The sequence below is a fragment of the Podarcis cretensis genome (assembly GCF_951804945.1).
Source record: "Podarcis cretensis genome assembly, chromosome: 2".
Classification (NCBI taxonomy): Eukaryota; Metazoa; Chordata; class Lepidosauria; order Squamata; family Lacertidae; genus Podarcis; species Podarcis cretensis.
In genome coordinates this window covers 16,809,064-16,822,540 of record NC_137171.1, presented here as the reverse complement: position 1 = coordinate 16,822,540, position 13,477 = coordinate 16,809,064, and the positions used below count along the sequence as shown (strand labels likewise).

The following is a 13,477-nucleotide window of genomic DNA, read 5'->3' as shown; positions in this document are numbered from 1 at the left end:
GGTTGCACTGTTACTGCCTCTGTGCTTATCTGATCCTCTTTCCCTCCCATTTTTTAACATATGGTACAGTGGTGCCCCGCAAGACGAATGCCTCGCAAGACGAAAACCCGCTAGATGAAAGGGTTTTCTGTTTTGGAGGCGCTTCGCAAAACGAATTTCCCTATGGGCTTGCTTTGCAAGACGAAATGTCTTGCGAGTTTTTCCGACTTTTTTTTCCTCCCCCCCCCCTTTTTCTAAGCCGCTAAGCCGCTTATCTGCTTATCCGCTAAGCTGATAAGCCGCTAAAAGCCGCTAAACCGCTAATAGCGCTAAGCCGCTAAGCCGTCAATGGGCTTGCTTCGCAAGACGAAAAAACCGCTAGACGAAGAGAATCGCGGAACGGATTATTTTTGTCTTGCGAGGCACCACTGTATTAGAGTGCATGTTTCTGTGGCCATATTGGTTTGATGCACACTGGATGTCAGTATATGCTAAAAGGGATTTCATATTAAATTCAGAATTACTACTTTGAGTCCTTAAAGCCCCAGTAAATAATCAAAGCTTCACTTGGCAAGGTACATAAACTTGGGGTGAAGGCAGATATAATATTCGAAGAGCATTTATTTGTATGTCTACATGTTTGTCTTCTGGGGTCAGCTCTGAGAAACTCGTCCTGTTCATTTTCATTCTGATTTTTTTTTAAAAAAAAAAGAAGCCGCCAGAGGTACCTATTGGTTAGCACTCTTGACATCACCAACCCACTGCCCAGTCCCCAGTTTTGCAACTTTAAAAAAATATTCTGTAGTAAAGTGGATGAATATATATTTGAATATGTTATGTATATATTTGTCTGAACATATACATTCTGATTTTAAATCCTTTGCATATAACTAAGTCCAACAGGTGGAGGAGAATGATGTCAAACAGATGAGTACCAGGCAAAAAAATTGTGGAAATTATCATAAGGGGCAATTGCAGGCTGCCCTTTAAAAATAAAACCTGAGGATCTTTATATCTCTGCCGATAGAATGATTCAACAGTATTTTCCACTTTAAATGCAATATTCTTTGCTGCTCTGCCACCTTCGCTGTAATTCCCTGCTGGACAGTGTCCTGGAAACATATTCAGCCACTTTATCTGAAGTAACTTACCAGAATGTATGGCAATGTATGACCACTAACCATTGAGGGCCAATTTACCTACTCCCAATGAACCTGGCTCTTACATTATTTGAGCGTGGATATTTGGGGGACGCAGGTGGCGCTGTGGGTTAAAGCCTCAGCGCCTAGGGCTTGCCGATTGAAAGGTCGGCGGTTCGAATCCCTGCGGCGGGGTGCGCTCCCGCTGCTCGGTCCCAGCGCCTGCCAACCTAGCAGTTCGAAAGCACCTCCGGGTGCAAGTAGATAAATAGGGACCGCTTACCAGCGGGAAGGTAAACGGCGTTTCCGTGTGCGGCTCTGGCTCGCCAGAGCAGCGATGTCACGCTGGCCACGTGACCCGGAAGTGTCTCCGGACAGCGCTGGCCCTCGGCCTCTTAAGTGAGATGGGCGCACAACCCCAGAGTCTGTCAAGACTGGCCCGTACGGGCAGGGGTACCTTTACCTTTACCTTATTTGGCAAGAAGAACCAAGTGTAGGACTCTGAATCACGTCCAAACAGCTGGAGGAGGGTTGGGGAGGCTGTGAGTTGGGGAGGTGTTTAACCCTTCCTCGCCTACTGCTTCCCCCTGAATTGCCCTCCCTCCAGCCATCCCCTCTCCCGAATATGGGTTCTCAGATTTGTGTTTGCTATGGCAAGGGAACAGTGGCTTGGGGTGGGGTTTAGCAGGAAAAACAGTGGGTGGAGGAGGGTTAAGCAAATCCTCCTCCCTACTGCTTTTTCAGCTGGTTCGCAGCCACTCCGGTTGGCAGATCCAATTGTGCTGCCAAACAGATTGTTCAGCCCTCACATTGCAGGTTGCCAATGATCAGGCATGTAGGTTTTTTCCACAAATATTTTTTCTTCTGTAGAATCCCTTTTTCTCTCATCACATTAAATCATCCTGCAGGACCAAGTGATGCTTTGATCTGTTTGTCCTTGGCAAATTGTTTCTTAACTTTTGGAGAGGTTGTTTTTTAAAAAATAAAAATAAAATATTTATGTAGAAAAGCTCTGTATGGCACAACTGGAGCTTCTTCCATAACAACAGAAGACTGACCAATAAAATAGGTCTCTCGGTTGCTCAGTTCCAGTCCTACCCTTCTGCCAGTACCAACAATATGTTTCTAGAAAAGAGAGAGAATCGCACTGCTGGGGGGGGGAGGTGGCGGTTGGCAGTGTGAATAGCTGCTTCATGAATTTTGAAGACTTCCTTAGTGGAGAATGTGATTTTTGTACTGAACAATTCCTAGAAGATACCGCTTATTGCTTTCCCCCGTGTCATCGAAACCCAAGTCAAAATGTCAAGTGCTGATTAACTCCTATATAAAATTTGCAGTCAGGCTCTGCTCAACAACTGTGTGGCCTTGAATCATGACCACAACATGAAAATTTAACCAAGCATCAAAATAAATAGAGGCAGAGGCCTGAGGAGAATAAAAGGAGTGGAAGAAACAAAAGAGAAGCAGATTCATAGGTCTGGCAAAGAAGAAAGCATGTTTCGTGTCACAGTGTCTCACACAACCTCAAAGACCAGAAATGAGGAAGGCACATATATTAAAGGGTTTGAATATGTTTGCTTTTAGTTGAAACCCGTCCTGCCAATTTCTTGAACGTCTCCTTCCTCTGCAGAAGAAAGGCTTCTGTTCTTCTGCCTCATTCACAGGGTGATACAGAATTTCTTTAGAATTATATTAGGTGCAGAGTTGAGCGCGTCTCAGAAGTTAACTTTCTGCCAATTCCCAAGTTGCACCTTTATTCCACCAATACCCACCATCCAAACAGATGCACTTTTCCAAAATGAGGTGTTTTTGGTGACTGGTTTTTGACGACAGATTATCTCTCTCACAGGTGTCTGAATCATCAAATCCATTTCTAAACCGTATGCTTAACAGAGACACCATCACCAGAATAACGTATAAAAGTAAGTTTCTTTTTGAAATAAATATATAAAGGGTTCTGAGGGAATCATTCAGTGGGCGCACCTCACATTGTGAGGAATACCTAATCCAAGATTTGGCACTTCCCAAATTGGCTGTGAGCTTATTCAAGTTTTCCTCAGGGGCATTTGGTCGGAGACCATTTTCAAGATAAGTACAGGTATTTTCAGGTGTGGGGGAGAACAGAGATGAATGAAACATTTATTTAATTTATATTTCATAGAATTGTCAAATTGTAGTGTTGGAAGGGATCCGAGGGTCATCTAGTCCAACCCTCTGCAAGGAAGGAATTTTTATTTCAACATTTATAAACGTCCTTTTCAGCCTAAGCCCTTTAAAGTGGGTAACAAAAATTCAAACCAGAATCAAAAACGGAAGGCACACAATAAAAAATATGTCAAAGGTAACCATGGGGTGTTTAAAAAAAATAAAGGAGTTACCACACAAGATATGAGCAATCTGCTTAGCTGGTGTTAACTTGAGATATAACTTCTAGTTATTCGTGGTTGCTTCAAGCTTTCTCAAAAACATGTCTTTATCATATTAAAGTTTCTGTGAACTTAAATATCAACTGGGTTAATTAAATCTGGACCTAATTATATTTCAACACCACCTAAAAACTGTTAGCAAAGTCAATAAATAATGCAAATTGAGTCCAGAGAGAAAAGTGTTGATAACACTCTACTGAGCAAATTGAACAAAAACAGTATATAATTTGAGGAGAAACAAGTAGAGTGGTTTTTCTTAGGTCAGCCTTTGCACATAACAAGTAGACATTCAGCCAAACATACAGAGGAAAACTCCCTCAGCACTACACAGCCAATCAGAGCACATGCCACGTTGGGTAAAGATCATGCTACAATGCCTGATTGCTAAGCACCCTGGGATCATTAAAACTGATGAAGCGTGAGATATAAATAAAATAAAATAAATTTGGGCATTGTGATAAGCTATGCTTAGATGAAACTAGGTAGTAAGGAGGAAAGCCTGCATGGAAAGTAAGACAAGAAGGGAGCCCATAAACCCATCTGCAAAAACTATGGGTCAAGAGCTGTGATGGGTAACATGCGGCCCAGTTAATAGCATTAGAATGCTGTTAGAATAGAGTTGTCAAAGACAGTACATAAGAATTACTTCCTGCAGTAACAAGTATTGATTAGAAGCATTTTCAGGACAAAAAAGAAATGCAAAAAAACCCCAAGTTATTGAACGTAATTTCACAGATGTCTTGGATGATGGATTATAGTGTCATTGCACGGGGCGGGGAGATCTAATTTTGTTTCATATATTAGAAGGAATTCCGTGCTGCTTTTAAACAGCTGGCTTCTTTAAAAACCCATGCTTAGGAGCTTCTTTTGTGCAGTGAGTGTTCAGTTTCAGTTTGAAGAAAATAAGAAGTGTCATTCACTTAATTTTGGTTAGGCGAAAGAGTGCGGAATTAGGTTCAAGATGAGGAAAAGTTAATGCAATAATTTAAGCTGTGGTTTTCAAAGCATCACAAAAGATGCTCTACAGACGATGGGTCAGGAACGTCCTAAGAGCCAAGTGCCCCTTGGATTTTCAAAGTGGGATTTTTAGATGAGTGCTTCATTAATTTCCTAGTGATTACTAGCAACCACCCCTCTTTCATACAGTGTTATGGGAATTCATGGAAATGACTGTAAGTGTGATAAGAACGATATTGATAGTTCTAAAGAATCATTGCTCTAATATTCCAGCTTTTTAAAAGCCAGGAACTGGGGCACTCAAGATTCTGGGTTTAAACTCTCTTTGCTGCACTTCCAGAAGAAACACATTTGTTCTTACAGGAACTAACATCTAAAACTAGTGTTTGAGGGCCTCTTCATCACATATTTAATGTCTTAGGTGCGTTCCTAAATGTAGAAGTATATACATTATTACACAATGGAACTTCCCCTCCCTTTCCTCCTCCCTGATGCGCTATCCAAATATTATTATTATTATTATTATCATTATTATTATTAATAATAATAATTCTGCTTTGGAGAATTGAAGGAAACAGAATTGGGGGAAGTGCTGGGGGGAGTGGACAAGTTCCATTGAGCAAGCAGAAATCCTTGTGAATGGGATGGCTTCATTGGATACAACTCTAAGTGAGAAGTTCACAAATTGTCCTAAAGCAGAATAGAGTTGGGCAAAGAATGCATACTTCCAGTATGTATCAAGCTCAGAGACCAACAGTGTCAGGAGATATACAAGGCTTCTAGAAGACAGGGTACCAAATTACTTTTGAAGATCATGAACAGATGATGTATGCCTGCAGTAAAGAGGGCTGGTGAAAGCACATTTTTGATGTCCTGATAGCGCATCAAAAAGTCTGTGTCCAGTAAAGCAAACAGAAGCTGTGCATCCAGCATATTTTGCTAGCATTAGAAGCCTACTAGGTCCAGTTCTCTAGCATCCTTATTTGCTGGAGGCTGGAACTACCCTCCTTTCACTCAGATTCCTGCTCATAGAAGATCCCCCACCCCCTCCAAGTTGTTTCATTAGCTGGTCAGCTCTAACTGCCTGGATTTTTGCTGGAGTGATGTTTTTGTTTTTGTTTTTGTTTTTGTTTTTGTTTTTGTTTTTGTTTTTGTTTTTGTTTTTGTTTTTGTTTTTGTTTTTGTTTTTGTTTTTGTTTTTGTTTTTGTTTTTGTTTTTGTTTTTGTTTTTGTTTTTGTTTTGTTGCTGTGGGTATAAAATTCTCAGACTTTTGTGTAGCTGGAATGTACCACTGAGTTACTCGGGATGCAGGTGGCGCTGTGGTCTAAACCACTGAGCCTCTTGCCAATCAGCAGGTTGACGGTTCAAATCCCCGCGATGGGATGAGCTCTTGTCACTCTATCCCAGCTCCTGCCAACCTAGCAGTTCGAAAGCATACCAGTGCAAGTAGATAAATAGGTACTGCTGCAGTGGGAAAGTAAACGCCGTTTCCGTGCACTCTGGTTTCCGTCACGGTGTTCCATTGCACCAGAAGTGGTTTAGTCATGCTGGCTGCCTGACCTGGAAAGCTGTCTGTGGACAAACGCCGGCTCCCTCGGCCTGAAAGCAATATGAGCACTGCAACCCCATAGCCACCTTTGACTGGACTTAACCATCCAGGGGTCCTTTACCTTTACCTTTTTTTACTGCGTTACTCACTCTTTCCCTCGGGGCCCCACCCAAGACTGACACATGGTTCTCAGAAGGTGACTAACAATAAAATGTGGCCCATTGGTGTAAAAAGGTTCCCAGCCCCTGCCCTGATCCCACCAAGACCATTTGGGGGCTTTCAAAAGCCAGTGCCGCTGAATTTAAACTCAACATGACACACACTGCACAACTGCAGCTTGATCTATGAAACTGACCCACACAGTGATGAACAATTTCCTCCTTCCTTTGCACATGGATCTCCCAAGAAGATGGGCACATTTGGTCTCCATCTCGGCTTCCCACCCTTGGCAGATGTAGTCCTTGTGATAGGACATCTTCTCCTTGTGCCTACATAGCCCTCCTACATCAAGCTTATGTTTCAAAGCAGGTTGGGTGCCCTTGAGAGGAGTCCTCTTCGCCGTGACCTTCATCACGTTTTGTCTCCTCTGCCCGTTTCAAGTGCAGGCCGGAAATGTCCTACCAAACTCAAAAAAGGACTTGGGACTAATCCTAAAATGAGAAAGAACTATAGCTCTCCTAACCCCCTACAGAAAGAACTATAGCTCTCCTAAGCCCCTACACCCTGCCACACTATTATCCGTCATGAATGAAGCAACAGAAATGAGGGCATCTTCGCTGCTGCTACTGCTGCTAAGGGAAAGGGGAGGATATGTTTGGGTGGTGGTGACAGGATGGTGGGATGTGGCGATCATGGATTGGCTTGGATATTTATCCAGATGCTCTGTCTCCTGCCTGCTCAAGGAGAATACTCTCAGGCAATCCAAGGGCAGCCTCAGAGAGCCTGGTCCTCTCTCAGATCAGAAGAACTTCTTACTCCCCTTGTGCTCATCATCTGTGTCGAAACTCTACATTTCTGCACCTTTTGCAGGCATTCTAATTTTGGGGCTCCTGTTTTTGAAAGACAGAACCCAGAATTCCATCAGTTTTAAAACTTTAACACCTACATTGCAACAACCCTTGGAAGCCACACCATTGATTTCTGGATTAAAATATACAAAGCACGGTTATTTTGCACTTAAATACCTGTGGAGTTATTGGCAGACCAAAAAGTACTGACTACCTATTACGCTACAGGAAGTAAATTGATCTGACGGTGGTTCGAGAGAGTGCCAGGAAATAAATAGTGGATGATTTAGGCTTGGATTATGCTTGTTGTCTTTATGGGTGCATGCAACATCAAGAATAGCATAAGAGCTTTTAGAACTCCTGCAATTCCTTGACCTATTAAGATTTTTGTGCCAAGTCCATTCATTATTGACATGGCAAAGCTAACAGTACAATTATATTGTGATGGAAGATTATACCGATGGTTTTTGACCAGTTATCATGTGGCCATCTGTTAGCTAGCCACTCTTTTCTGTGTGGCAAGTGGCATAGCACAAATCTATGTTGGGCATTCTGTCAAATGTTCAAACCTTGGATAACTAGTTTCAGCCAGCAAACTAAGGCAGAAGTAACATGGTAATTCCTGTGCAGTTTGCTGCAGTCTGGGCTTTGAATACAGTTGTAACTTGGTTGTCGAACTTAATCCGTTCCGGGAGTCCGTTCGACACCCGGAACTGTTCAAAAAACAAGGCGCGGCTTCCGATTGGCTGCAGGAGCTTCCTGCACTCAATCGGAAGCCGTGTTGGATGCTTGGCTTCTGAAAAACGTTTGCAAACTGGAACACTCACTTCCAGGGTTGTGGTGTTTCAGAGCCGGTTTGTTCAGGAGCCAAGCCGTTCGGGGACCAAGGTACCACTGTAATGTGTTCTTTCAAGACCCAAGTGTAAATGTCTTTAGTAGACAACCGAACAAGACCACCATCATGCAACAAATCTGTTTGCTTTACATATTTATACGCCCTCCTGTAACCGTAAAATTTCTAAATGCAGCTTTTAACAAAAAATGTAAATTATATACAAAAAATATAGCATTAAAACCATAGGCCAGGTAAAATTATTTTAAAGCAAGAATTTAAAGCAAGAATAGATTAAATATAAAGGCACCAAAATGACATGAAAGTTAGCACTGGACAAACCTCTCTGGGGAGAACATTCCCAAGCTAGGATGTTTCGACTGTAAAGACTCTTTTCTCACTAGTAATTTTTATTGGCAGCAGTAGTATTAAATTTATATACCTCTCAGTTGGTAAAGCATGAGGGTATTAATCTCAGGTTCATGGGTTCGAGCCCCACATTGGACAAACTACAGTGGTACCTCGGGTTAAGTACTTAATTCGTTCCGAAGGTCCGTTCTTAACCTGAAACTGTTCTTAACCTGAAGCACCACTTTAGCTAATGGGGCCTCCTGCTCCCGCTGCGCCGCCGCTGCGCGATTTCTGTTCTCATCCTGAAGCAAAGTTCTTAACCCGAGGTAATATTTCTGGGTTAGCGGAGTATGTCACTTGAAGCATATGTAACCCAAGGTACCACTGCATTCCTGCATTGCAGGGGGCTGGAATAGTTGACCATAGAGGTCCCTTCCAACTCTACAATTCAGTGATTCTGTGTTTTGTGGCTTCTAAGACCAAAAACTGGAGACCAAGAACAAAATCGAGAATAAGTTTTCTTTGCAGTGGAGAAGAGGTCATCAGATGTCTTACGTGCAGGTTTAATTCACTTTAAAAGGCTCTCAGGCTAAGCCCCCCTTGTGAAAGATGTTGCTCAGCTGCTGCCATTGGGCACAAACAACGCTAGGCTAGATGGACAGACTCTGCACAAGGCAGGTTGATGCGTTTTAGGGGCAACATCTCCAGTATTAAAATTTAACAGAGGTTTCATTCCCTCTCATTTTGAGGCTGCGCCTTTCATTTAATGACTCTACCGCATTGTTTACAGGTGTTTATTTATAATAAAGCGTGGGCATATGGCAGAGCAGATGGACCAAAGTTGTCACAATAAAACTGTGTGTGTGTGTGTGTGTGTGTGTGTGTGTGTGTGTGTTTGTGTTTCAGTGTCCCTGGTTTTTCATTCCGCCAGCAGAAACCACCTCCTTTTTTCACCCAAGCAGTCTCACTGAAAAAATAATAGGGTGATAACTAGGAGAACTTGGCCTTTAGAATTTGAAATGCCTCATTTCGACTGAACGCTTTGATGCTGTGCATCACACTCCGTGCTGCTTTATAAATAATGAATAGGTAAGAGAGAGAGAGAGAGAGAGAGAGAGAGAGAGAGAGAGAGAGAGAAACCAGGGTGAGTCAGAAACTAGTCACTGGCTTGAAAAACAAACAAACCAGAATCACCCTGAGCCGCACGTAACTATTGCAAAATGATGGTTTCCTTTCCAATCTTCATTGCAAATAGGGCTGAGGTCATCTCTGGCTGTTACCTTATTTTTCGCTCTATAAGACGCACCAGTGGGGACGCGGGTGGCGCTGTGGGTAAAACCTCAGTGCCTAGGACTTGCCGATCGTATGGTCGGAGGTTCGAATCCCCGCGGCAGGGTGAGCTCCCGTCGTTCGGTCCCAGCTCCTGCCCACCTAGCAGTTTGAAAGCACCCCTAAGTGCAAGTAGATAAATAGGTACCGCTGGGAAGGTAAACGGCGTTTCCGTGTGCGGCACTGGTGCTGGCTCGCCAGATGCAGCTTCGTCACGCTGGCCACGTGACCCGGAAGTGTCTTCGGACGGCGCCGGCTCTCGGCCTCTTGAGTGAGATGAGCGCACAACCCTAGAGTCGGTCACGTACGGGCAGGGGTACCTTTTACCTTTTTACCTTTTAAGACGCACCAGACCACAAGACGCACCTAGTTTTTGGAGGAGGAAAACAAGAAAAAAAAATATTCTGAATCTCAGAAGCCAGAACAGCAAGAGGGATCGCTGCGCAGTAAAAGCAGCATTCCCTCCTGCTGTTCTGGCTTCTGGGATAGCTGCGCAGCCTGCATTCACTCCATAAGATGCACACACATTTCTCCTTACTTTTTGGGAGGGAAAAGGTGAGTCTTCTAGAGCAAAAAATACGGTATATTGTGACCGTCTTCCAGTCCAGTAACACTACTGGAGTGACTTTGTGCTTTTCAGCTGGCATGGGGTGGAAACTGCCTTGCTGGGGGTTCTCTGCAATGAAGACAGAGCATGTGAATAAAATGAAATGAAGCCCATGAAGTGGGAGAAGAGATGGGGGGAGCAAAGGAGGCACCCACACTAACTGCGGGTCCCCCAAAGCCTTGCCAAATATCTCGCATCTGGCAGGGATGCCTTGCCTTGTCTTCCCCACTCATTCCACCACCACAGTTCAGGCGCATCATGCATGCGTGGGCACGAATGCCTTCTCACGAGTTCCATCTTTGGGAAGCTAAACTTGCAAGACGAAAGCAGCCTCACGTCCCGAGCCCTTCGCTTGAGTCAGGGTAATAATGTGGGTCAAGGAAGCAGAGTGATGAAGTTCATGGAAATAGCAGCTGCAGTAAGTAGGAAACAAGAGTTGGAGTCAGGGCTTCCTCTTCCCTTGGGATCACAAAACCAGGGTGGATTTGATTTAAATCAAATCAATTTAAATCACAATTTAAATCACTAGTCAGTAAGACTTGATTTAAATCATATATATTTTTACAGAAAAACTCATTCTTGCTGGTGTAATCTTAATATTTACAACCAGATCAAGGTTTCATTTTTGGAATAATAAATTTTCAGAGTAGTTTTTAAAGTTATATCAGAAATTACTGATTTGGTTACACTATTAGAAATACATAAACAGATAATTATGAAATTAATGTGAGGTTTAATAAGTTAACTATTTATATTTGGACAACTTCTCTGTTGTACTTTATTGGAAGGAGAAAAATAATCATTTCCTTAATAACAATTTAAACAATTTATTTAACTAAAACAATAACGTTATAGCATATGTATCCATGTTTGTTAACTGATGTGGTTAAATGATTAAAAAACAACAACACTTTAGACTGAGTTTTAGCACACATGAAAAACTTAAAACAAATCCTTATTTCTGGATCAATAGCCTTTGGACTATAATGTAACTTAAACAGGAAACTATCTTTCGAAAGATTTTTCCTCCAAAAGCATTTTATTTTAAAAATCCAATTTAAATAATAAAAAAAATCCAATTTAAATTTTTAAAAATCCTACTTTTTATTTAAAAAAAACCTCACTGATTTTTATTCACCCTGCACAGTGGGGGCATCTGCTGAAGGGAGCTGCCTTAGACATTATTGCACCTGAGAAGGTAGGCTGCAGTCGCGGTGGCAATAATCGGTGCTGGCTCCTGGGGGCCAAGACTCTTGCCCCCCACCCCAGAGGGTCATGTGTGTGACATCAGCTTGTGGCCAAAAGACCTGTCTGAACACAACAACAAGTCTTTGCCTGCTGGTGAAAGTAAAGGAAAGAGGGGGTCATGGAAGGGAGTTCCAGAAACTGGGAGCAGCCACTTAGAAGTTCCTCTCTCTCCTGTGTCCTCATCGAACATGTCTGCGAATGTGGCAGGACCAAGAAAAGGCCTTCCCAGAAGATCTCAAAGCATAGCTGTCAACTTACAGATTTGAAAATAAGGGACCAGCAGTCTCGAAAATAAGGGATCAGCAGCCAAAATAAGGGATTTTAGTCAACCAACTGAAATACGAAGTTAAAAGGGACCAGATAATTTTGGAGAGCAGCGCTGGTTTTCAGCCCTTTGTTTCCAGAGGTTGCTGCTCAAGATACCAGCTAATGAAACACTGCAATTAAATAACTACAAACAGCAACCACTTTTCGTGCAAAATGAAGTCCAAGCTACGAAGATGCTGCTGCAGTTCTGTATCTTTTCTCTCGTGCTCCATCTGCAGCTCTCAGTTCCATCAGGCAGGGTGGGAGGAAGGGGGGGGGATAGCGCCCAAAGTAAACCCACAGATCAGACCATCTATGCTAGTCTACCACTACAAATCTATGGGAGAAGCGCTTGCGGTCCTTCCTCCGCTTTCCCCCTCTATGGTTAGCCCTTGGAGAGGAGGCTGGAGGGGGGCGGGCCGGGCAGCCAAGCAATACAGTTGGAGCCTCCCTCCTCCCTGGCCGGCAGGAAGGGAGGGAGAAGAGCTGCTTCCTTTGAAACCTGGGAAATTTAAGGGACATCATCAATAAGAGACAGCAGCGGGACACGGTGCTGAGGTAAGGGAGTTTTCCGCCAAATAAGGGACGGTTGACAGCTATGTCTCAAAGCCTGGACAAGCTCATCTAGTCTTTCCTAGAGTGAGCCGTTTCCTCTGAGACGAGAACAATTCACACTTTGCACGTACTTGGGGCTTCATGAAGTCGCCGCGAGCAACAGCCAACACACGGTGCCTGGTGCGTCCAATCCAAAGCGTATCTTCTGGCTCCTCCCTCTCAGAAGCCCATGAAATTGGCTACAATGGTGGCGCATATAAAAGTGAAGCATGACCACAAACTCTGCAGAATATTACAGGCTGGCGGAGAGGGCGGAGAAGCATTGCTCCAAGCAAGCATTGCTCCAATGAAGGAGCCGTCTGACATCAGTTTGACAGCCAAGGTTGAAGCCACCTGAGCTGGGAAAAAGCTCAGACCTCACTACGGTTAAGAGTGGGGACAACTGTATCGCTCGTTACAAATTTCACCACTTTCTCTCTTGTCTTCACCTTGCTCTGCTTTACATTTTTGAAAGTTACAGGAATCTATATGTGTTTTTTCCTACTGCCACGTTGTACTGGAATCATAAATGCTGTACATTTTTAGGAGGATACAGGCATGAGTGTTGTTAAAGGGGGACCCAGGGGAGCCCAGATCCCAGGTCTCTTTCTTGAGCTGTACCCCAGATCATATACCCCTTTCCTTCTTCGTTTCATGCTTTGTTTTTACCTGGATACTCTGCTGGCGAGATTCTAGCCCTCCATCATCTTAATTGCATATTAGCATATGCAAATCTGTAGCAAAGGCCTGTGCCCTTGCCCTTTCACTATGTCGCAATGCCCTTGGATATAGGAATGTTAGATAAATTCAGGAAGTGCTGATTAAGTGTTGCTTGCCCAACATGTCTATATGTGCTGTGCATGGAGAGGTCTTGGCCAGTGGTTTTAATCTGCATTTGCCATAGCTGTCAACTTACAGATTTGAAAATAAGGGACCAGCAGCCTCGAAAATAAGGGATCAGCAGCCAAAATAATGGATCAACTTGCATTAACTAACCAGAAACACACAGCCTCCCCCCCCCCGCCACGAGATCGCCACCCACCATTTTAGTCAACCACCTCCTTTCCTTTCTCCCATAACAGTCAATCAAAGGAGCCTCCAAAACAAATCCAAAAGTCCCCCTCCCACGAGATTGCCTTTCCTTTCCCCCCA

At 43.5% G+C, this 13,477-nt stretch overlaps 1 protein-coding gene across 2 annotated transcripts in view; it reads left to right on the top strand.

Moving 5' to 3' along the window:
* The window catches only part of CA10 (carbonic anhydrase 10), a 356,678-nt gene that overhangs the window by 329,936 nt on the left and 13,265 nt on the right, over window positions 1–13,477 (top strand). For both annotated transcript variants that reach the window (XM_079965645.1, XM_079965646.1), the window contains exon 7: window positions 2,968–3,040. In XM_079965645.1, the coding sequence (XP_079821771.1) occupies window positions 2,968–3,040 (73 nt within the window). The remainder of the gene's footprint in view (window positions 1–2,967; window positions 3,041–13,477) is intronic.